Source organism: Tupaia chinensis, unplaced genomic scaffold, assembly GCF_000334495.1.
Source record: "Tupaia chinensis unplaced genomic scaffold, TupChi_1.0 Scaffold145741_1, whole genome shotgun sequence".
Taxonomy (NCBI): domain Eukaryota; kingdom Metazoa; phylum Chordata; class Mammalia; order Scandentia; family Tupaiidae; genus Tupaia; species Tupaia belangeri.
Window position 1 is genome coordinate 1,649,334 of NW_006205599.1, and position 26,922 is coordinate 1,676,255.

Sequence of the window (26,922 nt, forward strand, 5' to 3'; positions counted from 1 at the left end):
GAGAGTTTTTTTTTTTTTTTTTGCTATAGGGTATGTGTGCTCACCAGAAAGAGAGAGAAAGAGAAAGTGAGAAATCACCCCCCAAGGGGGATGGCCACACCACAATCCCTTCTACTTCATTCTCCTCTCGGGATCTTGCCCGCCGTGAATTTAAACCACCACTTGAATCATGGTCGACTACATGGGAGTCCAGCCACATAGCCATTATGCCAATTGCTGGTCCCTTGTGATGTCTTCTTACTTTAAATAGAAGACAAATGGAACTCAGCTATTTTCTTCCCAAGGAAAAAAAGTCAAACTTCTCATTTATATATTTCTTTGTGGATTAATTCCTCCCCCCTTGTTTGTTGTATTTATTGAGGGTTGATGCTTTGTTAAAATTTTTTTAATAAAATTTGAAATAGTTTCTTGATTTCTACTTTGTCAGCTAGAAAATTCAAGTCACAGAATATTTTATTCTCTACACACCCTGAGCAAAGACATGAGTTGTAATGTCATTTTGCTGTTATATTAAGTGTAATAGAATAGCTGACAATTTTCTGGGGTTTTGATTCAAAGATATTTTTCCTGATCGTAAGCAGGATTTAGGAAATTTGGTTTGTAAGTAGCTGCTTAGTAATTGCTTTAATCAGCATTCCCCCCTAGAATTCGTGATTATTGCATTGAAAGCAGTTTAGCCATTAAAGTAATTTTCTAGTCATAGAAAAATCTGGATGGAAAGAGAAGGCATTGAATATATCACATAACTTGTAATTATGTTCTTCAAAGGAAGAAAACAAAAGGGGAAAAAAAAAAACCTTTATCTGTCCCCAAAGGCTGTGGGATGAGTCAAATACGTAATATTGGTTTGGGTTTCCCCCCAAGCAAGGTAAGACCATCTTTGGAACAAGGTGAGGGTATACTCTTGTGTTTATGTTCACCAGTCGGTCTTTAGGGGAAGGGCTGTGTGATCAGGCTGTACCTGGTCTTGTCTTGTAATGTGGCACCATTTCAGCCCGTCCGAACTAGCCATCTTCCAGTTAGTAGAGTATTTACCACAGTATTTAGACTGTTGGACAAGAGTCTTTTTCAGCCTTTGAATTAGTACATGTGGTTGCATTCCTGGCTTCTCCATGGCCACATTTGTGCATTCCTTTAGCCTTCGTTATGAAACATGGCCATAGTATTAGCTAGTATTTAACAAATACTCAAATGATAACAATCTTTAGTTCCAAGGCCCAGGGTTTTCTCAAATTCCTGTAAACATTGAAAAGTTCACCAAAGCTGCCTCTCAAACGTCAGTGAGCATAGCTATTTTTACTTCTGTGTGCCTTAGGTTGCTATGAACACAGAGCTGAGAGAAAGGGTTCAGAAGACGAGATCAGAAAGGCCGTGAAAGTGTCCAGTGAAATGAGAGTAGCCACCAATCTGGTGTGTGTATAAAAGCCCTCCCTTGCTTCGGCGTCTGGCAGGCAGTAGCCGTTATTAAGGGCTCATAATGAACCGCGTGCTACGCTGCGCAGAGTACTAAGAGCAGGGGTTCTTTTCCTCTGCAGTCCTGTACGTCAAGGCCCTCTTCAGAGCACTTTCAGGGAGCCTGTGTCTGAACCCCTTCCTCTCTAACTGGCCGGCTACAAGTGACGCCTCAGGCCCCAGCTGTAATATCACCAATCAGAGAGACCATTCCTGACTACTGTCCCCACCTCTGATCTGTATTGTGACACCGCCCCCCCAGCCCCCGCTGCCCTGTTTTCCTCTGTGGCATTTAAAACTTTTAGATGAGGTATTTGTCCAGTCATTTGTTTACTGACTGGCTCTTTCTCATCATAAAGGACTGTCCATTTGGTCCCTTGAAGTAGGCTGAAGGTCTGCCCAGTGCCTAGGCATGCAGTAAGCTCTCAATAAATATTTGTTGAATGGATGGCTGAGTTATAGGAGAACCAGGCCAGAAATGTGTGAAAAATACTGAAGCATAAAACCAGAGAATAAAAACAAGAGCACAGCTAACAGCAGCCAGACCAAATTTATGCATAAATGCTGAAGTAACTAGTACCAGATGTGATTAAGCAGAGAAGGCTTGGGGAACTAGATAGGTTTGAAGTAGTTTTGATATAGGATAGGGGAGTGGGCAAATGGCAAAACTAGAAGCTGGTGGTAAACCCTGGTCATGTGATCTGGGAAGCAGCTTGCTCCCAAGAAGGGCCTAGTGGGGAGATGGACAGGCCAATGTGAGGAGAGCCGTTGCTAGAAGGTGGCTTTTAATCAGATAACTAGGAGTTGGAATTTGACTTAAAATTTAGATTGTTTTTTTCTTTTTGTGTCTATCTTGGTTTGTAGGATGGCCAGCCATTGGCAGGATTGATCCAGGACCACATGGTTTCAGGTGCAAGCATGACTATTCGAGGTTGCTTTTTCACCCGGGAACAATATATGGAACTGGTTTACCGAGGACTCACAGACAAAGTGGGGCGCGTGAAACTCTTTCCTCCTGCCATCCTGAAGCCCTTTGCATTGTGGACAGGAAAACAGGTAACTGGGAGAAAATAGCGTGTATATGTTTAAAAAAAAAAAAAAAAAGGAAACAGATCACCCATATAAGAGATTTTATTTCCAGGAGAGCCCAGGCCACAGACAGAAAAGGCTAATCAAGAACTCATCCAACTTTCCCTTGTTTAAAGTTTCTTGGTGGTTTCAAGGAAGTGTCTGTTAAGAGTTAGGTTGCATATTTTCTGTCCTTTGCTTCTAACTTGAACTCGATGTCTTCATAATACAACTATGGTGGTAATAGGCCGTAGTATTGGCAGTAGTATAATAGTAGTATTTGTTGGGAAATACTACTTTGCTGACTGCGTTAGATACATTAATTAAATCCTCACAGCAAACCTGTAATGCAGACGCCATATTCATCTCCCTTTAGAGGATGATGATACTGATATTCAGAGAAGTATAATTACTTGCCTAAGGCTACAGGAGACAGAATTGGGATTCAGACCCAGGACTTTCCAGCTTCCAAATCATACCGTGTTTCCTCTCAGAGTATCCAAATGGTAATATACATGGTGATCAGATAATGAAATGGAGTAAAATATGTTCTGCAGTTAGCTGAGCCTCCAAGTTCAGTCTCAAAGGTCAACTTCAAATTGGCTTTGTGATCTTGGCCCTATGGGTCTTGGCTTCTAATCTACTGTATAAAAAGGATTCTATGGGACCAGCAGTTAGCTCAATGGCTATGTCACTGGACTCCCATGTAGTCGACCGCAGTTTGAGTTCCGGACCGGGCGACTTAAACTCATACCGGGCACATGTGCGTGCGTGCCCAAGATCCTGAGAGGAGAATGGAGGAGAAAGGATTGCGGCATGGCCATCCCCCCTGGGGGGTGATTTCTCGCTTTCTGTCTCTGTCTCTCTCTGTCTTTCTGGCAAGCGCACGCACCCTGTAGCAAAAACTTCTCCAAAAAAAAAAAAAAGGGATTCTAGTTGGTAATCTCTTAAGATCTCTTCTAGCTCTACAGTTCTTTAAGTCTGTGGAACTTGAACTTGTCTGGCTTTTAGTTAATAAAGCAACCTTGTATTCCTGGGATAAATCTTGCTTGGTCATGAGGTATTACCCTTTTTTATGGATTATTGAATTCAGTTTGCTAATATTTTGTTTAGAATGTATCTGTGTTTATGGGGGAGATTGGACTGTAGTTTTTGTTTGTTTGTTTGTTTTTTAAGAATTTAATTTTATTATTTAATTTGCTACAGGGCAAATTAGAGTGAGAAAGCAAGCTGCAAAGTACAGGACCTAAACCACAGTTGGCCATATGGGAGTCCAAAGCCTTAATCACCACGCCACCTGCTAGCCCAGTAGTTTTCTTTTCTTTTGTAACATCTTCGTCTGCTTTGGGTATTAAGGTAATTCTGGCCTCAGAATGAGTTGGGAAATATTCCTTTTTCAGTTTTCAAGAGTTTGTGTAATATCAGTATTATGTCTTCCTTAAATGTTTGGTAGAATTCACCAGACATCTGGACCTAGAGTTTCTTTGTGGGAAATTTTTTGAAATTTCAATTTCTCTTAAAGACTACTGTGGTTTAATGTGTCCTCCAAAGTTCATGTTTTGGAAGGTTGATTGCCAATATTAAAATTTTAGATGGGACCTTTAAGAGGTGATTTGGCCTTGAAGTTTCTGCCTTTATGAATGGATTAATACCATTATTATAGGAGTATATATTTTATAAAAGGACAGATGTGGCCTTCTCTGGCTCTCCCCACTGCCTTCTCTTTGTCCTTCTGCCATGAGATTATGCAGCAAAAAGGTCCTCACCCAGTGTTAGCCCCTTAACCTTGAACTTCCCAACATCCAGAATTGTGAGGAAATAAGTTTACGTTCTTTATAAATTTTACAGTCTGTGCTATTTTGTTATAGCAGCACAGAATGGACTAAGACAAAGATATAGGGCCTTTGAGGTTATCTATTTCTTCTTGAGTAAGCTTTAGTAATTTTTGCTTTTCAAGGAATTTCTCCATTTCATCTAAGCTGTTGAATTTATAGGCAGGAGGTTGTTCATAATGTTCCTTTATGGCCTTTTCTAGCTGTAGTATCTGTAGTGGTGCAACCGCTTTTGATCCTGACATTGATGATTTGTGTCCTGATTAGTTTACCTAGGCATTATCAGTTTTATTGTCAAAGAACCAGTTTTTATTTTCATTGACTCTATCTTCTTTGTTTGTTTGTTTGTTTGTTTTTGAGAGTTTTTTTGCAGTAGGGCAAAATCCCTTCTCCTCCATTCTCTTCTCAGGATCGTGGGCACACACGCTTACGCGCCTGACCACTGGGTCCAGAATGTGAACCGTGGTTGACTAGATGTGAGTCCAGCAACGTAGCCATTATGCTAACTGCTGGTCTCCCATTGACTTCTATCTTCTGTATTGTTTTTCTGCTTTATTGATTTCACTCTGATCTTTATTACTTCCTTACTTCTGTTTACATGGGTTTTATTAGCTTTTCCTTCTCTAATTACTTAAGATTGAAATTAAAGTCACTGATTTGAGATCTTTTTTTGAAAATACAGGCATTTTATATATAAAATTCCTCCACAAATTCAACTCAGATCACAAGCCCACAAATTATATGTTGTGTTTCCATTTTTATCTACTTCTGAATACTTTTTAATTTCTTTTTTTCTTGACACATGAATGATTTGGAAGTATGAGAACTCTTCAAAAAGTTCATGGGGGCGGGGCAGCCAGTGGCACAGTGGTTAAGGTGACTGGATCCCAGATAACCAACCACACAGTTCAAGTCTTGGACCCAGCAGCCTGAAAAACATACTGGGTACATGTGTGTGCATGCCCAAAATCCAGACAGAAGGCAGAAATGGAAGAGAAAGAGTTGCTGTGTGACCATTCCCCGTGCGTTTATATGTATATGGGGGATGGGAGGAGGTTCTTTCTCTTTCTGTCTCTTGTCTCTCTCATGAGGGCACATGCCTTCTGGCAAAAAATTTAATTAAAAAAAGGTCATAGTGGGCCGGCAGGTGGCGTGGTGGTTATGGGCGCTGGACTCCCATATGGCTGACTATGGTTCCAGTCCCGGACTTGGTGGCTTGCTTTCTCACTTTCTCTCTTCCTTTCTCTCTCTCTGTCACTCACTCTGTCCTTCTCTGGTTTAATTAAAATAAATAAATAAAGTTAAATAAAATAATTCTTAAAAAAAATAATAAAAAGGTCATAGAAAATACTGGGTCATCAGGAAAGCCATGACACATTTTTTACATATAGAAACAGAAAAACACATCATGAGTTTCCTAACAACCTAATATATATTGTGAAAACCTTAGGCATGAGTTTCCAAATAAACTTGTACTCTTCTTTTTTTTTTAAGGGAGATTTTTACTATAGGGCTTATGCGGGGGATAGAGAACAGCAAGAAATCACCCCCCCGGGGCTATAGCTACGTAACCATTACGCCATATGCTGGTCCCCCGAACCCATACATTGTTTATCTTTAAGGATTTTCCAGATACTTTGATTACTGATTGCCAGTTTAATTCTACTGTGGCCAGAGATAATATGTCTTGGATGATTTGAATCCTTTTAAATTTATGAAAATTTGTTTTATGGTTTTGCATATGGTCTATCTTGATAAATGATGTATATGCCCTTAAAAATAATATGTATTCTGGGACCTGCAGATGACATAACGGTTACATCACTGGACTCCCACGTAGTTGACCACAGTTTGAGTCCCAGACTAGGTGGCTTAAAACTCATGCCAAGCATGTGTGCATGTGTGCATGTCCAAAATCCCAAGAACAGAATGGAAGAGAAGTGATTATGGCCTGGCATTCCGCCCCGCCCCCCACCCAGGGGGTTGATTTCTCTGTCTCCTTCTCTCCAGCGAGCACACAAGCCCTATGGCAAAAATCGCTCTTAAAAAAAAATAATAATATACATTCTTCCACTGTTGATTTTAGTGCTTTTTAAGTGTCAAGTCAAGTCAATAAACAGGTCAGTCCTTGACACTCGCTGTCCTTGGTTGCCCTGTGTCCAGTGTTTGTAAGACTGCTGTCTCGTGTTCATGCTGCATATTCATGTGTCCTTTTTGTTGTTTCTCCTGGGAAGGTGAATCAGGTCACTATTGTACTAACCTGACAAGAAATGGAAATCAAGGGGGCCAGCAGGTGGTATGGTGGTTAAGGGCTCTGGACTCCCACATGGACGACCATGGTTCAAGTCCCAGACCTGGTGGTTTGCTTTCGCACTTTCCCTCTCTCTCTTTCTCATTCTGTTCCTCCCTGGTCAAATTAAAATAAATAAATAAAAATGAATTAATTATATAAAAAAATGAAAGTCAAGTTAATGAATTAGATGAGGGATTTTTCAGTTTAAAATTATAATCTGTAAGTCTGAGTAATTTAGTTAAGCAAGGTTTTTTTGTAAAGGGCCAGAGGTGGTGAATATTTGAGGATTGCTGGCTGTTCAGTCTCCTTTGTAACTCCTCATCTCTGCCATGATAATATGAAAATAGTCAAAGACAGCATATAAATGAATGGTCATAGCTCTAATCCACTTCTCTATTTACAAAAACTGCGGCAGGTCAGAAGTGTCATTAGATAGTTTGCTCTATTTGTCTACTAGTTATTATTATTCCTCCTTGTTTGTCTTTATTTTATAAGCTATCTCAAGTTATCTTGGAAGTCAGTAGACTATAAATGTTAAGTAATTAAGTGACCAGAATTTAATAGTATTCTGTTTACTTATAAGCAGCGTTTTCAGAATGAACCAACTAGAGGGCAAAGGGTGTAAGTCTAGAGCCATAAACATGCTCACTTGCCTTGGTCCAGCCTAAGGAAATAATCCAAAATGCACAGAAAAAGCAATCCATTACCTCGTGGTCGTTAGTGGTAGGAAATCAGAAAACGCCAGAGTACTCAATATTGAGGCTAAGTAAATTATATTGTAGAGCATCCATCTGCTAAACTACTGCATAGCTTTTAAAAATAGTGTTTTGTTTATTGTCAGAGGGCATGTGTGCTTGCCAGAAAGAGAGAGGTGGGGGGAGGAAGCAGCCCCAATGGGGCATGGTCACACCACAATCCCTTCTCCTCCATTTCTTCATCCTCTCGGGGATTTGGGGTATGCACATAACCCTGGCTTGTTGGGGTGGGCCCAGGATTCAAACCATGGTTGGCCATGTGGGAACCAGCTCCCTCAACTACCTGGTTATTCTCCTGCCCCCCCCCGACCCTCCATAATGGTTTTTGTTTGTTTGTTTTTTTTTTTTTTTTTTTTGGAGAGGTTTTCGCTATAGGGCACGTGTGCTCGCCAGACAGACAGAGACATAGAGACAGAAAGCAAGAAATCACCCCCCAGGGGGGATGGTCACGCCGCAGTCCCTTCTACTCCATTCTCCTCTCGGGAGCCTAGGCACGCATGCACACGTGCCCGGCGTGAATTTTAAACCACCGGGTCCGGGACGCGAACCGCGGTCAACTACGTGGGAGTCCAGCGACATAGCCATTACGCTAACTGCTGGTTCCCTCCATAGTGGTTTTTAAATGCCAGGTAGTCATCTGGGAAATACTCAGACATAATGTCATAAGAGAAGAAATAGCCTATACAGTTCTCTGTGCAAACATAGCCACAATCATGTGAAGACCCAAGGACAAATGATAGAATGATTTTGTTCATGTTAGAAATAATTGTTCCTGGGACCAGCAGTGAGTGTAGTGGCTATGTCACTGAACTCCCATGTAGTCAACTACAGTTCGAATCCCGGCCCCAGTGGCTTAAACTCACGCTGGGTGCGTGTGCATGCATGCCCAAGATCCCGAGAGGAGAATGGAGGAGAAGGGATTGCGGCGTGGCCATCCCCCCCAGGGGGGGTGATTTCTCACTTTCTGTCTCTCTCTCTCTTTCTGGCGAGCACACGCACCCTATAGCAAAAACCTCTCCCCCATCCCCCCACCCCCCAAAAAGAAAGAATTGTTCCTTATTTGTCTGGGCTGTGGTAATTGCTTTGTAACTAAAATCAGGATGTAGTCCAAGGCTTTACTCCTACCACAGCTGAGATTTTCCACTGTTTGAAAGGTTAGTACAGGCTATTTCTTTGCAAATAGGTGGAAAGAGCAAGAGTTGCTATGTGACACAAGTTTGATTCTAGAGAAAAGCCCTGTTTAGGATCAGGAGATAAGGAACTCAGCTTTGGAGTTTATTTCTGCTTTTCCAGAAAGTGAAGTCTCAGGCTTTGTCCTTAGGCCACTCGTACAGTCTCTTGAATGTTTTTCTTTTTCCAAATCAGTTCTCTCATCATTTGTTCCAAGAGCATGCAGGGAGCCAGATGGGAGCACAGTGATAAAATGTAGTGCTCCGTGAGGCTGACCCACATGGGAAGGTTGGCATCCAGGCCTACGTGTGCCAGGGACACACCTGCCCATGATCTGGGGCTGGCTGAGGCTGGGAGTGGATCATGGCACCCCTGTTGGGGTTGCTGTGTCTCTCACTCATGGAAGAAATAAATAAACATAAAAAAAGAGCATACATGTCACATGTCATTGCAAATCTGGAATGTACAGCTTGATAAATGTTAACTAGGTAAATACAGGCATACTTCGGAGATACCACAGATTCTGTTCAGATTACCACCATAAAGCGAATATCACAATAAAATGAGTTACTTGAGTTTTTTTATTTCCCAGCATATATAAAAGTTATGTGTACATCATACTGTCATCTATTAAATGTGCAATAGCATTATGTCTAAAAACACAATGTGTGGCCGACCCTGTGGCCTAGTAGTTAAAAAAGTCAGATCCTACATGGCCAACCATGGGATCTTGGCCCCAGTAGCTTGAAAAACAGGCTGGTCACATGTGTGCATGCCCTGAATCCCAGTAGACTGGAGATAGAAGAGATTGCAGCATGACCATGGCCCGTTGGGGGTGCTTTCTCTCTTTCTCTGTCTTCCCCCGCCCCACCCCTCATAAGTACATGTGCCCTCTGGAAATTAGAAAATAAATAAATAAATAGCAATGTACATACTTTCATTTAAAAATAGTTTATTGTTAAAAAATGTTAACACCTTCTGTAGAGCTGAGGCATCTTTGTCATCTTCTACTGAAAAACAGGGAAATGATCTGCCTTTAAAAACACTGTTGCCAGTTGTCCCCTACTCCTGGTGCTCACCCTGAAAGGCAGCTACCCTTCTTACTGCTCTGCCTCCGTTGGGCACATATAAAGACGCTTGCTTTGTGGGCCTGGTGCATGCACACGAAGAGCTATTGGTGCCACTTAACATCTCCCAGCACCCTTCCCAGCCCTGGTGAATGGGTACATCTGCCCCCAGCCCTGGTCCATCTGTGGGACGGTGTGGAGCCATGTCTGGATACCCACAGTAGTCCCCAGTGCATTCCCTCCCCTTGAGCTCTATGTGGAGCAGCTGCTTGAAAAAGTGCTTCTCCTGGCTCCGGTTAGCAACCACTTGTTGGGTGGAGTGGAAAAGCCTAACATAATAATTCCAGTAAGTTTGTTTCCAGTATTTAGCTCTGTAAGTGCTAATTATGTGGGGCATCGTGTTACCTCGTAGTCTCCCAAATAATATGCGTGAGGTGTGCCCCACTAGAGAAATCCTAGCACACTGTGCTCCCCACTCAGATCATTTTAACAGCCACTTGTTAAGTATCAGTCCAACCCATCAGTGTCACTTAGGAGAACAAAGAAGGCCTTTGTTTAGCTTCAACGTCTAGACCAGGAATGTGTTTAGAACTTATGATCCTGCTAAAAGTTAAATCAAATGAGAGCCTGCTATGGTCTGAATGTTTGTGCCCTCTGCCACCGAGTTCACATGTAGAAATTCTAACCCCTAAGGTGATGTTATTAGGAGATAAGACCCTTGGTAGGTGATCAAGTCATGGGCGTGGAGCCCTCATGAATGGAATTAGTGTCCTTTGAAGAAGACCCCAGAGAGCTTCCTCACCTCTTCCACCATGGAGGATGCAGCAGTAATTCACCCTCTGTGAATCAGAAGGCCCTCGTCAGGCACTGAGTCTGCCTTGATCTTGGAATTCCCAGCTTCTAGAACTATAGAAAACCAAATGTATTGGGGCTGGCAAGTGGTGTGGTGGGTAAGGGCACTGGACTTCCACATGGCCTACCACAGTTCAAGTCCAGGACCTGGCAGCTTGCTTTCTTATTTTCTCTCTCTTTCTCTGTCCCTCTCTGGTCAAATTTAAATAAATAAATAAATAAATAAATAAATAAATAAATAAATAAAATAATTATTTAAACAAAACAAATAGGGGCTAGCAGGTGGCACAGTGGTTAAGGGCACTGAACTCCTACATGGCTGACCGCAGACATGGCAGCTTGCTTTCTCTCTCTCTCACTTGCTCTGTCCCTCTCTGGTCAAATTAAATAAATAAAGTTAAATAAAATAATTCTTTTTAAAAATCAAATAAAAAAATGTGTAGTTTGTAAGCTATGCAGTTTATTCTGTTGTGTTCTAGTAGCCCAGATTGACTAAAACAGAGCACGTTACCTTGGTGAAAAAAAACTGTCAAAATATGGGGCCATCAGGCAGCATGGTGGTTAAGATGCTGGGTCCCACATAGCTGACTCCACAGTTTGAGTCCTGGACCTGGAGCCAGACAAGTGTGTGTGCATGCGAGAAGAGTGGAGGAGAAAGGATTATGACATGGCTCTTCCATCCTGGGGATGATTTCTTGCTTTCCTTCTCTATTTATCTCTCTGGTGAGTGAGTGCACATGCACAGTAGCAAAAACCTTTAAAAAAAAAAGGGGGGGGGAACATAAACCAAAAAAAAAACTTCCCAACAGCTAGCCATTATTCTCACTCAGACTGAACCTCTTTGTCCTTGCTGTCGGTCTGCTTAAAATGCATGATTGGATCTCTCCTGGCCTCCCTATTTAAAATCCCAAATGCCCCATCCTCCTGCACTCTTCCTGGCCCTCCTTCTCTGCTGTATTTTCTTCCAAAGCATGGATGCCCTCAGGAATAGAGGCTCCGTGGGAAGTGGAGACCCATTATTCTCACTCAGACTGAACCTCTTTGTCCTTGCTGTCGGTCTGCTTAAAATGCATGATTGGATCTCTCCTGGCCTCCCTATTTAAAATCCCAAATGCCCCATCCTCCTGCACTCTTCCTGGCCCTCCTTCTCTGCTGTATTTTCTTCCAAAGCATGGATGCCCTCAGGAATAGAGGCTCCGTGGGAAGTGGAGACTGTATTTTGTTCACAGTTCTCCTCCGAGCCCTGACTCAGAGTAAGTACTCACTCCATAATTACCAAGTGCGTGGATGACTGTGTCTGCAGACGCGAGCATCCCGAAGGCCGAGAGGGGATGACAGCGCCCCACAGCACACAGCCAGTCAGTGAGCAAGTACACAGGAGCACCCCATCTCCACTGTGTCCCTCTCAGTTTGCTGGCTCGGGTCTTCCTGTGCAGAGCTCCTCAGTACAAAGCTCTCGGTTCTTGCTTTGGATCCTCTCCTTCTTTGGTGCCCTCCAGAAAGGCAGAGCTATCCTGCAGGGAGGAGGTCACCAAATGTGTGTACTGACTGTCGTCTGTTTTGGGGTGGCCTGAGAGTGAGTGAAGGTGAGCAAGAAGTGTTCCTCCACCTGTTATTGTTAACTCAGTCAGAGACTGGCTTCGCAGTGGGGCTCATCTGGAAGATGGCAGTGTTACGGCCCTACCGTCTCTCTTGATCCTGCTTAATTCTGCTTTTAGTTTTTACCACATATTTAGATCATGTCTTTATTCCGACCTCGCAGCGATCTGCTTTTCCCCTCTCCTTCCTTTGGCCTGTTTAGGAATTTAATTCAGGTCTGGGAGAGTGTTTACTTTCAAAAGAACTATTTTAGGAAGTAAAGATCCCAATGAAGTTCTTGTTGAGGTCGTTTAGTTTCCTCTCCCATGCCATTTTTTCACCTGATGGGCTTTTCGTACTGAGGTGGACCCATGTTCCCTGCTCTCCCTCAGATCATCAGAGGTGACATCATAGGAACAGAGGGGGTCCTAACAAGAAAGTTCTCGACCTTTTTTACTAGTTTGTCCTCTTTTTCTTTCCAGGTGGTGTCAACACTGCTCATAAACATAATCCCAGAGGACCACATCCCACTGAACTTAACTGGAAAGGCGAAAATCAGCGGGAAAGCCTGGGTGAAGGATGCTCCTCGGCCCGTCCCCGGCTTTGACCCCAACTCCATGTGCGAGTCTCAGGTACACCCAGGTTGGAGACTTCTAGTCTTGTGTTCAGGTAGATCCATTTAAAGCAAGGAGAGGCACACCCACAGCAGCAGGTGCCGGGCCTCAGAAGAGGAGGACGGTGCCCAGGTTGGTGTTAGCTTTTGTTTTAGATGCAGCAGGGACCAGTCTCTAGCATTTGACACTCAGTGAACTCACAGCCAGCTTGGGAAAGCTTCTCCAACAAGTGACTGGCATTCATCCTGCAGGGCCTGGACGGGCAGGGCCCTTGTTTCCCTTTAAGACTTCCCAGTAGCTTGAGCTAACTGAACTGCTAGGAAGAGTCTACATCCCCAGCTCCAAGCCACAGGAATCCGGCCCCAGAAAGGCAGGCCCAGAGCCGTCAAGTCCCATGCTGTGCTGCTGCCAGAGAGCCATCCACACTGAGGGTTCCCAAGGCCTCTGTGTGCTCTCAGAGGGGGAGCCTCCCCAAGTCCCCAGCTCACAACATGCTGGTGACGGTCTTACTGGACTTTCTATTGAGAAGCTGCTGCTTTTCTTTCCCTTTATAGAGTATCTGCTTAATGCATGCTGCACTGTGCAGCTTGTAATCTTTTTCTTTTAACTAACTTCTAATGCTTTAGCTTAATGTTGTGAACATACAAAGTTAGCCCTTGGAGAATGTTAGGAAGGTTCCATTGCTCTTACTCCCAGTGCGTGAGCAGGGAGGACTAGGCTGGGAACAGAGATCAGGGCCACAGCGTTGAAGCCCTAGGTGCTCTCGTTTCTGGTCACAAGGTCTTTGTCAAGGGTTCTTAGTCTCGTCAGTATGGGCAACTGGTGGGCAGAGCAGGGAGGTGCGTGAGCACACCAGAGCATGTGCTCGTGTGTATATACACGTTGCCAGTTTCACGATACCCCACTCTGAAATTTCCATGAAGGATTGAGGCAGACCACAGTGCAGGTACAAACAGGATGGGGTTCATGCCCACGACGTAGAACAGGCAGGGTGGCTCCCATAGGACACACCGCTGCAGCCGGGCTTTGGTGCCTTTCTCCGCACAGGTGGTCATCCGGAAAGGGGAGCTGCTCTGCGGGGTGCTGGACAAGGCGCACTACGGGAGCTCCGCCTACGGCCTGGTCCACTGCTGCTATGAGATCTACGGCGGCGAGACCAGCGGCAAGGTTCTCACCTGCCTGGCCCGCCTCTTCACCGCCTACCTGCAGCTCTACAGAGGCTTCACTTTGGGTGAGCGCTGGGTTCACGGCCCCAGGGCTCACCTGGAGCAGTGGCCTGGAGCCCTCTCTTGTGACCAGCATGGCCACCAGGCTGTCATTCTAGCTCTCTTGTCCTCTGAGGGAGCGGTCAGGCTCCCTCGACACGGGCATTCCCTCTATGCTGCTGGTCTCCTCCCCCTCGGTGCTCTCCATCCTCCCCCACCACAGCAGGGGGTGCAGAGTGACCCTCCGCTCCCCATCTCCATCTTCCCCTTTCTCGGCCCGCACGTTCTGGTTTTCTGTCCCTCACGTTGATTTCTTATACTCACGCACAGCCCCCATTGCCTCCAGCACGTGTCCTTCCAACTTCCTGGTCCTTCCCTGCACCCCTAAGGGCTTTCCTGTTAGAACTGCTTTGTGCCCTCCAGTACAGTGGGGGCACCACCATGGGGCAGGCCCATGGGGTGGTCCTAAGACAGAAGGAGGAGCTACGTAGTTTACTGTTTTAGGAGATCGGCTCTGGTAAAGAGCACAGGCTGCTGTTTTCCTGTGCACTAGGTGAGACTGCCATCACCAGACCTGCCCGAGGACTTGGCCTCTGGCTGAGTTCGTTCAGGGCAGCGTGCCTCTGCATGTGGAGCGGAGTCCGAGCCCTTGTGCAGTGTTCCTGTGACTGCAGTGTTCCTGCGAGGGTGACCTGAGATGCTGTAAGCCTGGCATGTGCCACAGCGTGGAGGAGGAATCCCCCCCCCCCGTCAGTGATCCCTTTAATAGTGGAAAAAGGACTCCGTGCTTCAGGGACTTGCTCATGTACACTCAGGGTGGGAGTCCCACTGTGAGGCCTCTGAGCATGCCACAGTTAGAGTGTGCTCCGGGGCCTGCAGTGGGACCTGCATTCTACATTCTGTTTTTTGTTTTGTTTTGTTTTTAATAATATTGGGTCTTTGGAAAAGTTGTAGCACATTTTTGCATAGAAAAACATAGAAAGATAGCTCATGACTTTTCCGACAACCCAATATATTTACATGTAGAAAAGTCAAAACATAAGTATGAAAGAATTTAAAATCACTTAGCAGCAATTGCCGAAGACAACCACTAATACTGGTTTGATGTGCATCTTTCTAGATTTTTCCAACACAAATACCTTCAGAAAAAATGAGATCCTACACTCCATACTGTTTTGTAACCCACTGTCCTTTGGGGTTTAGCCTCTGTCCTCATGTCTAGTGGCTACAGCCTCTTCCAGTTGCTATAGTTAATCATTTAGGCTATTTCCAGGTTTTTACAGTATTGCCAGGGCAAGTATCTTGGCAGTCATGTTCAATTGCTGTGCCCAGATCTGTCTGGGAGCAAGGACCTGCCTTCCCTACCCTGGTTTCCCTGACCCCTTATGGGGGCATCCGTGTCCAGGGTCAGCCTCTTTCGGTGGGAACCAGACTAGAATCCTTTGCACTGTAACTGAAGAAGGTGATGTGTGATGACTAAGAACCTCATACTTGTAAAAAGTGCATCAATTTCAGAACTAGAATAAGTACAGGCTACTGACTAGAAAAAGTCCAGAGAGCTTTAAAAACAGAAAGTAAAGGAAGACCCCACACCCAGCTCTTGATAAGGACCAAGCGTACCAAACAAGCCGTGCTTGCTCTGCCTTTGGTACAGAGACAGGTTAGCCCCTGAACGCAAAGACGATCCAGAGAGGACGCAAGGCCAGGCTGGTGGAGGGATCTGAGGGGAGGTCAGGCTTCACTGTCACCTTTCCCAGGGCTGGCAGGTCAGTGAGGCAATAGCAGTGACTCTGCGGAAGGGCCTGCTTTAGTGCTTGTGTCTTCCTCGCAGAGGGAGTATTTCTTTCCCTTTCTGCTCACGCGTGTTCAGAAGCCCTCAGGTTTCCAGGACATGGATTGCATTGGGAATTCTAGGTGCTTTAGCCCCAGCCTTTAAACAGCACAGTTAGTTCTTTTCCTTCCTGCTCAGATCTGATTGAGGGACTTTCGAGTCCAATAGTACTTACAGATAAAAGCAGTCATGGAGAGATAGACTGATCCCAAGGTGAGGAATTCTGCAATCCCATGAGCCAAGGGGGTGGACTAAGTGGAAGTGACCCAGGCTTTCATCCTCCGGAGGTATGTAAGGGCCTGCAGTGATGGCTCCTCTCACCCAGGTTCAAGGGGGCCTGTGTACCTGCACACCCATGCTCACACGTGTACAGGGTGGCCCTGGTATATGTGGCTCCTGGGAGCCTCCTCTTCTTTCACTAAATTCAACGTAAACTTCCTCACCTCCAGCCCATTCATCCTCACCTCTAGCACGTGTTTACTGAATGGAGGAAGGATAGCTGATGACAGGGCAAAGGTTTGGGGCTCAGGCCTGTTTTCCTTTTCTACCTGCGTAAACTTGGGCAAGTAACTCTTTTTTTTTTTTTTTAACTGCCAAAGGGCTGAGAGAAAGAGAAAGCACCCACCAGGGGGGTGTGGTCACGTTGCATTGCCTTTTTCTCTATTTCACCTTCCCATCAGGATTTTGAGTGGGCACACATACACATGTGTCAGGCATGTTTTTCAAGCCACTGGGTCTGGGACTTGAACTTGGATTGGCTCTGTGGGTTTCCAATCCTTATGCATAGCCCCTAACCATTCTGCTGAGGGGACCGGCTCTTTTATTCTTTTCTTCTTTTTTTTTAATTCGTGATAGAGCATATGTGCACGAGAGAGAGATGCACCTTACACAGGGCTCAGTCGCTCTGTGATCCCCTTTCGTCAGCCTGCCTGGATCCTGGCGCACATGTACACCTGACTTGTATTCACTTCCACCGGGCTGGTGACTTGAACCCTGGTCAACACATGGTTTTCAGATCTGCAGTCTACTACACCACCAACTAGGTCACAGGGCTAGCCAAGGAGCTCGGTTCAAGCCTTACTTTTGTCATTTGTAAGGCAGAGGTTAAGATGGTTAGAGCTCTGGTAAACACTCAGGAGATTGTAGCAATCTTCCCTAGTGATGCTGTCATCCTCCTCGTCGTCGTCGTCCTCGTCGTCCGGCGCCCTCTGTCTCTGAGGAGCCATGCTCTATGCCTTGACATCACCAAGTTCACAGGCCCATGAGAGTCAGGCTCCACCCTGTCTGTTTCACCTCACAGGCGTGGAAGACATTTTGGTTAAGTCAAAGGCAGATGTCAGGAGACACAGGATCATCGAAGAATCCACCCTCTGTGGGCCCCGGGTAAGGAGGGGCTGAGGGAGATGGGCTGCTGCCAGGTGGTCGGGTGGCCTACAGGGTGTGACCTATGCCCTGTTTCGGCTGCAACCTCCGACCTGTTTCTTCTCTCATTCTAGGCCGTCAGGGCTGCCTTAAACCTGCCAGAAGCCGCATCATGTGATGAGGTCCGAGGGAAATGGCAGGATGCCCATCTGGGCAAAGACCAAAGGGATTTTAACATGATTGATCTGAAGTTCAAGGAGGAAGTGAACCATTATAGCAATGAGATTAATAAGGTTAGCTCGGCAGTGCATGCACTTACCGCCACCATTTTGGATGCTGATTTCTTTCTTTTTTCTTTTTTTTTAATTACATTTTGACTCTCGCTCAGGGCCCTTTGGAGCAGTTTGGCTGTTTAACAGCTGACTTGGTGAAATGCGAGGTGGGGTGGGTAGAATCTTGTCTAGAAGAGCCCAGGGCTTGATTCTCTCCCTCGTTTCTGGTCGGGAAAGGCCGTGGATTAGTGCTAAGAGGAAACGCTGTGTGCTGTTTTTTGTGCTGGCTTTTTTTTTTTTTTTGGTTTGGTTTTTAAAAATGTTTTTATTTTGACTGCATTCAAGGGCTGAAGAATGAAATTTTTCAGTCAGGCCACTGCAGGTGGAAGAGCAGGATGAAGGGCCAAAAACACCTCTGCTGCTTATGCGGCAGAGCTGGGCTGAAAGGCCTGGGTTCAGATTGGCTCTGCCTCCTACTTGCTGTGTGACCTTGAGCAGTCTGTGGCTTGGTTTCCTCGCCTGGCAGTAGGGGTGGGAGGAACACCACCTCGCAGTGTGCTGAGGGGTTAAAGCACTGGTATGCGCAATGCCGAGTCTGTTTATGCGGCAATGGAGAAAGGAGAGAAGTCTCTGCAGGAGCCGAGACAGGCATCTCATTCCCCAGCTTCCCTGTCTTGCCACCTCTGCTAGGTTGGGCCGAGTCTCTAGAACCCCAGGCTCAGGCTTACACGGACTCAGAGCTCCCCTCTGCCCAACTCCCAGGCTCCCGTAGGAGGCTTTGCTTGTTCTGCTGGCCCAGGAGCTGCAATGAAGCTCCCTACGAGGTCTTGACTGGCACGCTGGTCACGGCTGGACACAGACATTGGCATTCTGCCTGTGCTCAGTGAACGCTCAGAGGCATCGCCTAAAATCGTGTTCTTACACAGCACCCCTTTAGCATTACAGACTCCGCCTCTCCTCTCCTGCAGCTGTTTGGCCAGTGAATAGAATCACGGGTTCTTGGCAGAGGGTATAGAAAGAGTGCAGCACATAGCGAGGGGTGGGGGCACCAGTTTGACTTCTCTCCAGGAGTCCGAGTGAGAGGTTGGAGGCTGAGCGAGGCTTCCCCTTCCCTAAAGTGGAAACCAGCATCTACCTCTGGATAAACGCTCTGACTTCGTTGCTCCTGCATCTTGGATCTGCCTTCTTAACCTGGCGCTTGGAAAGGGGGTGACATCGCTAACCAGTATGTTGGTCTCATCCGCAGGCATGCATGCCCTTTGGCCTGCACAGACAGTTCCCAGAGAACAACCTGCAGATGATGGTGCAGTCGGGAGCCAAAGGTTCCACCGTGAACACGATGCAGGTGTGAGCACGGGTGGTGGCAGCTTTGCCAGGGGGGTGGAGGGTGGCTGGAGGTGGTTTGCAGGTGTGTTTCTGATTTCCAAAAACTGTGTTCATGCTGAAAAATACAGAAGCATATAGAAATCACCTCGGGAGCTACTCACTGCTGACACGTGGCCATTCGGGATAATGCAGATCTAAATGCACAGATATTACACGTGTAATGCAGCTCTGTGTTGTCAGGTCCTACATCGTCGTGTGGCATGTGTCATACACTGTGCACATGTGTCTGGTCGTCGTTGAGATCCTGCAGTTTTGCACGGGCTGCCTTTTCACTTCCTATTGCACTGTCCGTGTGTCCCAGAGGTTTTGGAACCTTTAGAGACTCGTCATCTCTTCAGATTACCACAGTGCTAGCGTGGCCTTGTCACAGATCTTAGTGCTTTTTCGTTAATGACCTTGAGAGGGTCTTAAGGACCCCTCCCTCGTTGTTCAGAGAGCCTATAGCAGTGGGTTTGAAAGGCAGAAGGCCACGAGGAAGCCCCCTAAGTGAAATCTCACCTAGGTAGCTTTCCATGCACCCTGAGGCCCCTTCCAGGTATGAAGGTGTGACTCTGGCACATGGCTTCTTTTACAAACACCACCTATTGTCACCTGACCCCAAATGCAAAAAACCAGAGTAGTCAGCAAGAGAAAGATGGAGTGTCTTTATTTTGTTTTGTTTTTTTGAAACTGCAAGTTGCCCTGGTTTGTTTAAAGATCTGAATTGGCCTTCAAGTTCTCAATTTCCATGCAGCTTTTCTGGAACAGCAGACTGTCCTGTCCCTGCTGGGACCTGGTGTTCACCTCACGTGTGGCCCTTAAGTTGCCTTTGGGTTTTCTTCCGCCAGATCTCATGCCTGCTTGGCCAGATTGAACTGGAAGGTCGGAGACCCCCGCTCATGGCATCTGGCAAGTCACTGCCCTGCTTCGAACCCTATGAATTCACCCCTAGGGCTGGCGGCTTTGTCACTGGCAGATTCCTCACCGGCATCAACCCTCCTGTATGTATTTTGTTTTCTCCGTGTGGCCTGCCTTCTTCATGCCTTGGCTCAGTCCCTCCCGGTCACCAAATAAACACGGTCAAGGGGTCCATGCCAAGCCACTTGCTGCTTACCCACCAGACCCTAGGACCTGGGAGGGCACCACCATGTTGTGTTCAGTGCAGGCACTTGGTAGGTGCTCAGTAAACGTTTGCTACTAGATGGCAGAATGAATGGGACTGGTCCCAGCTCTGCATTTTCCTGCTGTGTGACCTCTCTAAACTAGTTCTTACCTACACGCAAAAGAAGCTGGAAAAGGGGGTGCAACTCACCAGGGTGGTCTCCACTGCCGGGTTGTGAGGGAGGACCACAGAGATTTATTTCAGAAAATGCCCTTCACCCCAGGTACTTTCTCCTTCACAAGGGAAAAACTGATGAGCTGTAGCAAATGGCTAGTTTTACTTCATCGGCAATCGAATTCTTCCCTAAGAAAATGTGTGTCCTCATATGGTCAGAAGTGGCCTTTCGAACGTTAGTACCTCTTGTTCCTTGGTGAAGTGCAGCTCTGGAAGGATGGCCCTTGGGGTCAGAGAGTGAATGGGACCAGTGCTCTGTTCCAGGGCCACTGACTACTCAAGAGCTCTTCCATGGGCCCCACATGACTCTCCTGGGTCATCCACAGCCCCAGCAAGGAGGGCGGGGGTGGATGTAGACTGGGATTGTTCTCATTTTTCTTGTAGCACCTTAATGGGTCATGATTCATCACAGTGCATAGTGACCAGCATTTCTTTATGTGATGAAACAGAATAAAGTGGTTAAGAAGAAAAAAAGATGAGAATTTAACCCCCATAGGAAAGGGCGGGGTGGGCAGTGTCACGAAGTTTGTTACATATCCTCACGACCATGTGTTTATATACATGTGTCTGTCTGGTGATCACTGTCCTAACCTAACTGTGGGTTACCTCAAAAAGCTTGGGAAACATTACACTGACACTACTGGAAGCAGAATTCAAGAAAGGGGGCTGAAGGGGCAGTGGTGGGACAGAACATGCCGTTTCTGTTCAGAGAAGGGACGTGGGGTGTGATCCTGAGGGTGGCATGAATACAGGGGAAGCACCCAGCTCGCAGGAGCCATAACTTTCTGAACCACTTGTCTCTGCTCACCTGACCCCCAGGCAGGGTAAGACAGAGAACCGCAGGGCGGGTGGAAGTTACAGGGGCGTTTGAAGCTGTCAAAGCAAAGGTCCAAGGAGATCAGGAGAGGAGTGACCAGGGGCTGGCCAGGAAAGGCTGCCGGAAGGTTGCCTTGAGTCTCCCTTTGGGAAGCACGCTATCCTCACTGCCACCGTTGGTCTTCTGTCCCACAGGAGTTCTTCTTTCACTGCATGGCAGGGCGAGAGGGCCTGGTCGACACCGCTGTGAAAACTAGCCGCTCCGGCTACCTCCAAAGGTAAAAAGTACCTGCACTCTCCCCTTTTTGGTGGGGCCAGTGTCCCAGTAATTTCCACATTTCATCAACAATTCACTTAGGATTCCTTGGGTGAGAAACCTTTACAGAAATGTCTGTGTGGGGCCTGAGACAGGAAATCACACGCTCTCCTGCTAAGGATGGTAGAGTTGAGCACAAGGTCATACCAAGGACCCTGCATTCTTAGGGTTGGCTGTTCCCTGGGGGGGTGCTCTGGTTGCAGGGCGGGGTCTCAGTCACTAATGAGTTCCCTGGAGCCCTGCTCCCTGGAGGCTTGGTGGTCAGGATAGTGCAGGGATTCTAGGCCTGGGATCCCTGCCTGTGCACCTGTAATTGGTGTTATTGCCCCTCCACATACAGGCGTCACCTGGGGCTCCCTAGCCCATACTGGCTTATTTTCTCTCCTCTCTGGGAGGAAGGGGAGCAAGCAGTTACTGTAACCCGTCTTGTTGGGCAGATGGGGGATTGGAAGCTTAAACCTAAACAGGGTGACACGCGGGCACCCGGCAGGACAGGGCAGCAGATCCTGGTGATCGTTCCCCACTTAGAGTGCAGAGCTAAGGGCCTGCCTTGGGAATATTTTGGTAATGGTTCCTCCCGTGCCCAGAGAACCCATGCTGGTAGACATGATAGTGAAAAACGGAGGAGATGGTGCAAATAATTCTCTAAGCCTCTCAGGCCAGGCCTTAAGCCGTGTCCTCAGGGAAGTCTGTGAACTGCTGAGCAGGGAGGCACAGCTCCTTAGTTTCCCCCACTTAGCGTTTGGCCCGTCTGCTCCAGCTCCGTCCTCTTTGCTTTCTCAGCTCCAGATTTCAGCGTGACTGGGTGATGCTGTAGCCCAGAGTCCACGGCATTGGAGCAGCCTGAGCTGGGTGGCAACTGCGTGACAGAAATGGCAGTCCCGCTTTCCTTCCCAGCACTGACCCTGTCCCCCATCAGAGCTGCCTGGGATGGGGTGAGCCAGGCGGGCACTGACTAATGCTCTCTTTGCAGGTGCATCATCAAGCACCTGGAGGGGCTGGTCGTCCAGTACGACCTGACCGTCCGCGACAGCGATGGCAGCGTGGTGCAGTTCCTGTACGGGGAAGATGGCTTGGACATCCCCAAGACACAGTTCCTGCAGCCCAAGCAGTTCCCCTTCCTGGCCAGCAACTACGAGGTAGAGTGCCAGACCCCCAGAGCCCGAGGGTGGTGGGTCTGGGAGCTGTGCGGTGCACCCCACCTGCGGTTAGAGAACTTGAGCACCCTGCCCGAGTGGCCATTGGAAGGTAGAGTGGGGAAGGCTTAGACAGCCCTAGTCGATGTGTTGGAACACTGGACACTTCAGAGCCCCGGACTTCTATCCTGTTAGATGGCAGACAAGCACTGGCATCTCTGAAATGCCACCTAGGGATGTTTGCTGTGCCAGACCCTGAGCTAAATACTATCTGGTTTCCTCCTCACTGCAGCCCAGGAGGCAGGAATTACTCTGCCCCCTGCTTTTTTTCTTTTTGAGGAATTACTCTGCCCTATTTTTGGGACAGTGCATGCACTCACCAGAGAGACAGAGACAGAAAGCAAGAAGTCACCCCCCAGGGTGGATGTCCACGCCACATTCTCGTCTCCATTCTCGTCTCAGGCTTTGGGCACTTGCACACATGTGCCCTCAAACCGTGGCCGGCAAAGGGGGAGCCCAGCAGTGTAGCCATTACACTATCTGCTAGTCCCTTACTCTGCCCTTTTTACAATGGAGGCAGCAGAGCATCAGAGCTTCAGTAACCAACTGGTGGGTGCCCAGGCCTGTCTGACACACAAGCTCTTGGTTTTGTTTTCGTTGTTGTTTTTTTTAGAGATTTTTGCTATAGGGTATGTGCACTCACCAGAAAGAGAGAGACAGGGAGACAGAAAGCAAGAAATCACCCCCCTCAGGGGGATGGCAACGCCACAGTCCCTTCTCCTCCATTCTGTTCTTGGACTTTTGGGCATGCATGCACATGTGCCTGGCGTGAGTTTAAGCCACTGGGTCCAGGACTCGAGCTGTGGTCGACTATATGGGAGTCCAGTGACAGCCATTACACCAACTGCTGGTCCCACTCCTGGTTTTCATATTGTTCCTTGCTGCCCAGGAATGGCCATCACTGTTAACTGAGCAGTCCCCCATTTTGCAGATCGGGAAACAAACCAGTACAGCCTGTCCAAGGTCTCTAGGCTGATGCATAATTGAGAGTGCTCCAGTGCTGTGTTTTTTATCCTGGTGCTGGGCCAGAGCTTTGACCATCACTGTTACCCTCTTCCTCTCTCCCCAGAAACTCCCCCAGGTTCCTGGAGGGGCTGTGCGTGCCCACTCTCTCCTGTGATCCCCTTAGCTCCTGAGTCTGGATTGCATAGCAAGGTCCCTGATCAGTGGGTGCCTGCCATTCTGACAGCTGTCAGGAGGGCTCTGGGTCCCCTGAGGTTGTGCGGTGTGGCCCTGTGTCCTTCATCTCGTGTATGGCTGTTTTGTTTATTTAGGTTATAGTAAAATCGAAGCATCTCCATGAAGTCTTATCCAGAGCAGATCCCCAAAAAGCTCTGCACCATTTCAGAGCCATCAAAAAATGGCAGAGCAGGCACCCCAGCACCCTGCTGAGAAGAGGCGCCTTCCTGAGTTACTCCCAGAAAGTCCAGGCAGCTGTGAGAGCCTTGAACCTCGAGGGCGAGAACCGGAATGGCCGCAGCCCCGAGACTCAGCAGGTGACGCAGGGAGGCCATGCATGCCCCAGTGCCTGGCACGTCCAGGCCTGTTAGTGGGTGAGGGATGTGGGGCTGTTTTCCATCAGGATACGGATGGCATCGAATGGGAGCATAAGGGGTGGCCCCTTCCCCAGGTAGGGCGATACTAACGGGACGGTGACTCTGGGGTTTCTCACCACCCTGGGCGTGGAGACACAAGGAGTGGAGTTTCCGGAAGTAGAGAGGATGACTGTGGGCAGAGGCCCCTGGATGGGAGCCCGGGGTGGAGGGGCAAGGCCTGTTCAGAGACCTGCTGGGGTTGGGTTGGACCGGATCACTGCCCAGCTGTGGCCTCTTCTGCCTACCCCTCTGCCGGGGCCTCCCAGTAGCAAAACTCAGTGGGCAGCCCTATGCACAGGGCTCTCTGGGGCAGTCTGTGGGACAGCCTAGGGGCACATGCAGGAGCCTGGCTGCAGGGCAGATGGGGACCCAGCACACCCTGGCTGGTAGTGACTGGCCTGCTTGGCCTAGGACAGTCCTGTCTTTGCTGCTTGTCCACACCTAACCATTACAGGGCCCTGTTTCACTCAGTTTGGACAGCGGTCACCCTCCCTGGGCCTGAGCAGGCCAGGATGGCGAGCCCTGGAGCTGTGGTCCAGCAATGCACCAGGCCACTCACGCTCCTCCCAGTTTTAAACATGGAGGTGGTTTTCCCATTGCAATCAGGTGTCCCCTGCTCTCCTTTCAAACAGATGCCTTGGTCCTTCTTCCGTTCCCGGGTATCCCAGGCAGAGAAGCCCACTGTGGTTCCCCCCACACACAGCTGAGCCCACCCTTCCTTCCTTTCAGATGTTGAGGATGTGGTATGAGTTAGATGGGCAGAGCCAAAGGAAATACCAGAAGAAGGCCGCTCCTTGTCCCGACCCCTGTCTGTCCACCTGCCGCCCAGACATCTACTTAGGGTCGGTGTCAGAAACGTTTGAAAGAAAGGTTGATGACTACAGTCAAGAGTGGGCAGCTCAAGCAGAGCAAAGTTACGAGAAATCCGAGCTTTCTCTGGACAGGTAACGACTTGGGTTTGTTGCACAGCAAGTGCCTGGGGAATGTCTGCCTCCGGGGTTGCCACTGCAGCAGGAGGGAGGGCCGTGAGGCAGCAAGCAGGCCAGAGCAGGGGCAGGAGTGGACGCCTGCCCTTCATCTGGGCCAGGATACGGGGGAGTGCAATGAAGTTTATTCAGGGGGTTCTTCCCTGAGCAAGAAAGAGCATCCCCAACAAGGCCTTCATGTCACAGTCCAGCCCAGGTCTCGGCCGGCCTGGATCGTGGGCATGCACATGCCCAGCGTGCTCCAGGGGCTCTCCTCTGGGGGCCCAGTCCCCTTACCACTGCTCCCACTCACTCTCAAGTTCAGTGTGGGGACGTGGCTCAGTGGGAGTCAGGGTATCTGGCCACTCTTCGGTGCTGTCAACTCTGTGAGCCAGGGCGAATCACCTGCTGCCCCGGGACACCATGTCTCAGCTTTTCCTAAGGACTGGGATCCGATTACTCGGGTGATCCTTTGAGCTTTGGGTTTCTAGGCTTAAGGAGGAAGGATCCTGTGGAGGCTTTCACTTAGACTGGTTCATCCACACACACATACACAAGAATACAGGAGAAACATTTCCCATAGGGGTGAGGAGAAGCCAGGCGTGCGCCAGCCCAAGGTGAGGGATTAAAGCATCAGTGCGCCACCCAGGAAGGCCTGCTGGGGCACGGGTCTTGAACCCTTCCCACTCAGCTCACTGAGCCTGCAGTGCTGTGAGATTATGGATCACCCACCCAAGCCTGGCCACGTGTCTTGCCCCCAGTGAAAAGGTGAGGGCTGCTGGGGTTGGGTTGGCGCATCAGTGCGCCACCCAGGAAGGCCTGCTGGGGCACGGGTCTTGGACCCTTCCCACTCAGCTCACTGAGCATGCAGTGCTGTGAGATTATGGATCACCCACCCGAGCCTGGCCACGTGTCTTGCCCCCAGTGAAACCCTGTGAGGCGCAGTGAGGCAGCTAGGAGCCGGGGAGCAGAGACAAATGAGCCGAGACACACACTGGAGGGGAGCAGCGGGAGGGGAGGGACGGCGTTCTCTCTGCTTCATAAATTGGTTTCGCCAGCTCAGCCTCAGAGTGCTGGGCAGAAGACACACTGGGTCGTCTCGGTTGTAGGCAGAGCTTTCCCGAGAACAGCGGAGTCTGGGCCCTTCCCCTCCCTCCACCTTATCTACACCCCTGCAGTGAGTCAACTCTCCTTCAGTCATGCCACATCCCGGGGTGGGGAGCGGTTCCTCTGGCCAGCACGGGTGGTTATGGAGGGCCTGGGCAGAGGCTCGCAGTGCCCTTCAGCACGCAGCAAGCTCAGGATGGAACGCTGAGGTTCTGGAAGTCTTCGAAGGTGCTTCTTGTTAGCGGTACTGGTAGGCACTCAAAATTCATGGGTTTGAAGTAGCAGAAGGACAAGGTAGAGGGGGCTGAAGAAGAGTCTGACTTTGACAAAGAACGTGCACGGAAATGTCTCCTTGTTTTCCTCTTCTGGGGCGCTGGCCTTCACCCCATCGCTCATCCACATTTGCATCTTGGAGCCCCTTCCCTGTGCCACGTGCTACAGTGTTACCGTGTTCCAGGTGGCTGCTCTTGAAGGGCCAGCTTTCAGAGGAAAAATGATTAACAATTACAGAATCTTGCGGTGTGGACACTTCTGGTGTGGCCTGCAGCCATTTACACTAATTAAGGGGGAAAAAAAAACCACACTCTCTCTCTGCCCTCCTTTCCCTGTAATTGCTTAGTGAACTTTTTTCTAATTTGTGCAGTGGGAGGTTTAAGGTCCCTCTAAACTGTTAGAAAAAAGAATGAACAAAGAGAATTGTAAGTAATGAGCCCAGAAGTCCTCTGTGCTTAGGTGGCTTGTAACCAGCCCCGAGTGGACATGTGATGTTTTGAGGCTAGTGTCGAAATGGTTTGAGTGTGACCATCTGAAGTAACAGCCACCCAGCTGGGACCTGTGCTGTGTCATTGCAGGTCATTGCAGGGTCATTAGCAGGA

At 48.4% G+C, this 26,922-nt stretch overlaps 1 protein-coding gene across 1 annotated transcript in view; it reads left to right on the forward strand.

Annotated features, from left to right (window-relative positions):
- The window catches only part of POLR1A (RNA polymerase I subunit A), a 69,044-nt gene that overhangs the window by 28,935 nt on the left and 13,187 nt on the right, over positions 1–26,922 (forward strand). Inside the window, exons 14-24 of the mRNA XM_006168383.3 lie at positions 2,317–2,508; positions 12,550–12,699; positions 13,729–13,912; positions 17,018–17,100; positions 17,214–17,372; positions 18,598–18,696; positions 19,565–19,717; positions 21,064–21,146; positions 22,158–22,323; positions 23,655–23,876; positions 24,705–24,919. Coding sequence (XP_006168445.1) covers positions 2,317–2,508; positions 12,550–12,699; positions 13,729–13,912; positions 17,018–17,100; positions 17,214–17,372; positions 18,598–18,696; positions 19,565–19,717; positions 21,064–21,146; positions 22,158–22,323; positions 23,655–23,876; positions 24,705–24,919 — 1,706 coding nt within the window. The remainder of the gene's footprint in view (positions 1–2,316; positions 2,509–12,549; positions 12,700–13,728; positions 13,913–17,017; positions 17,101–17,213; positions 17,373–18,597; positions 18,697–19,564; positions 19,718–21,063; positions 21,147–22,157; positions 22,324–23,654; positions 23,877–24,704; positions 24,920–26,922) is intronic.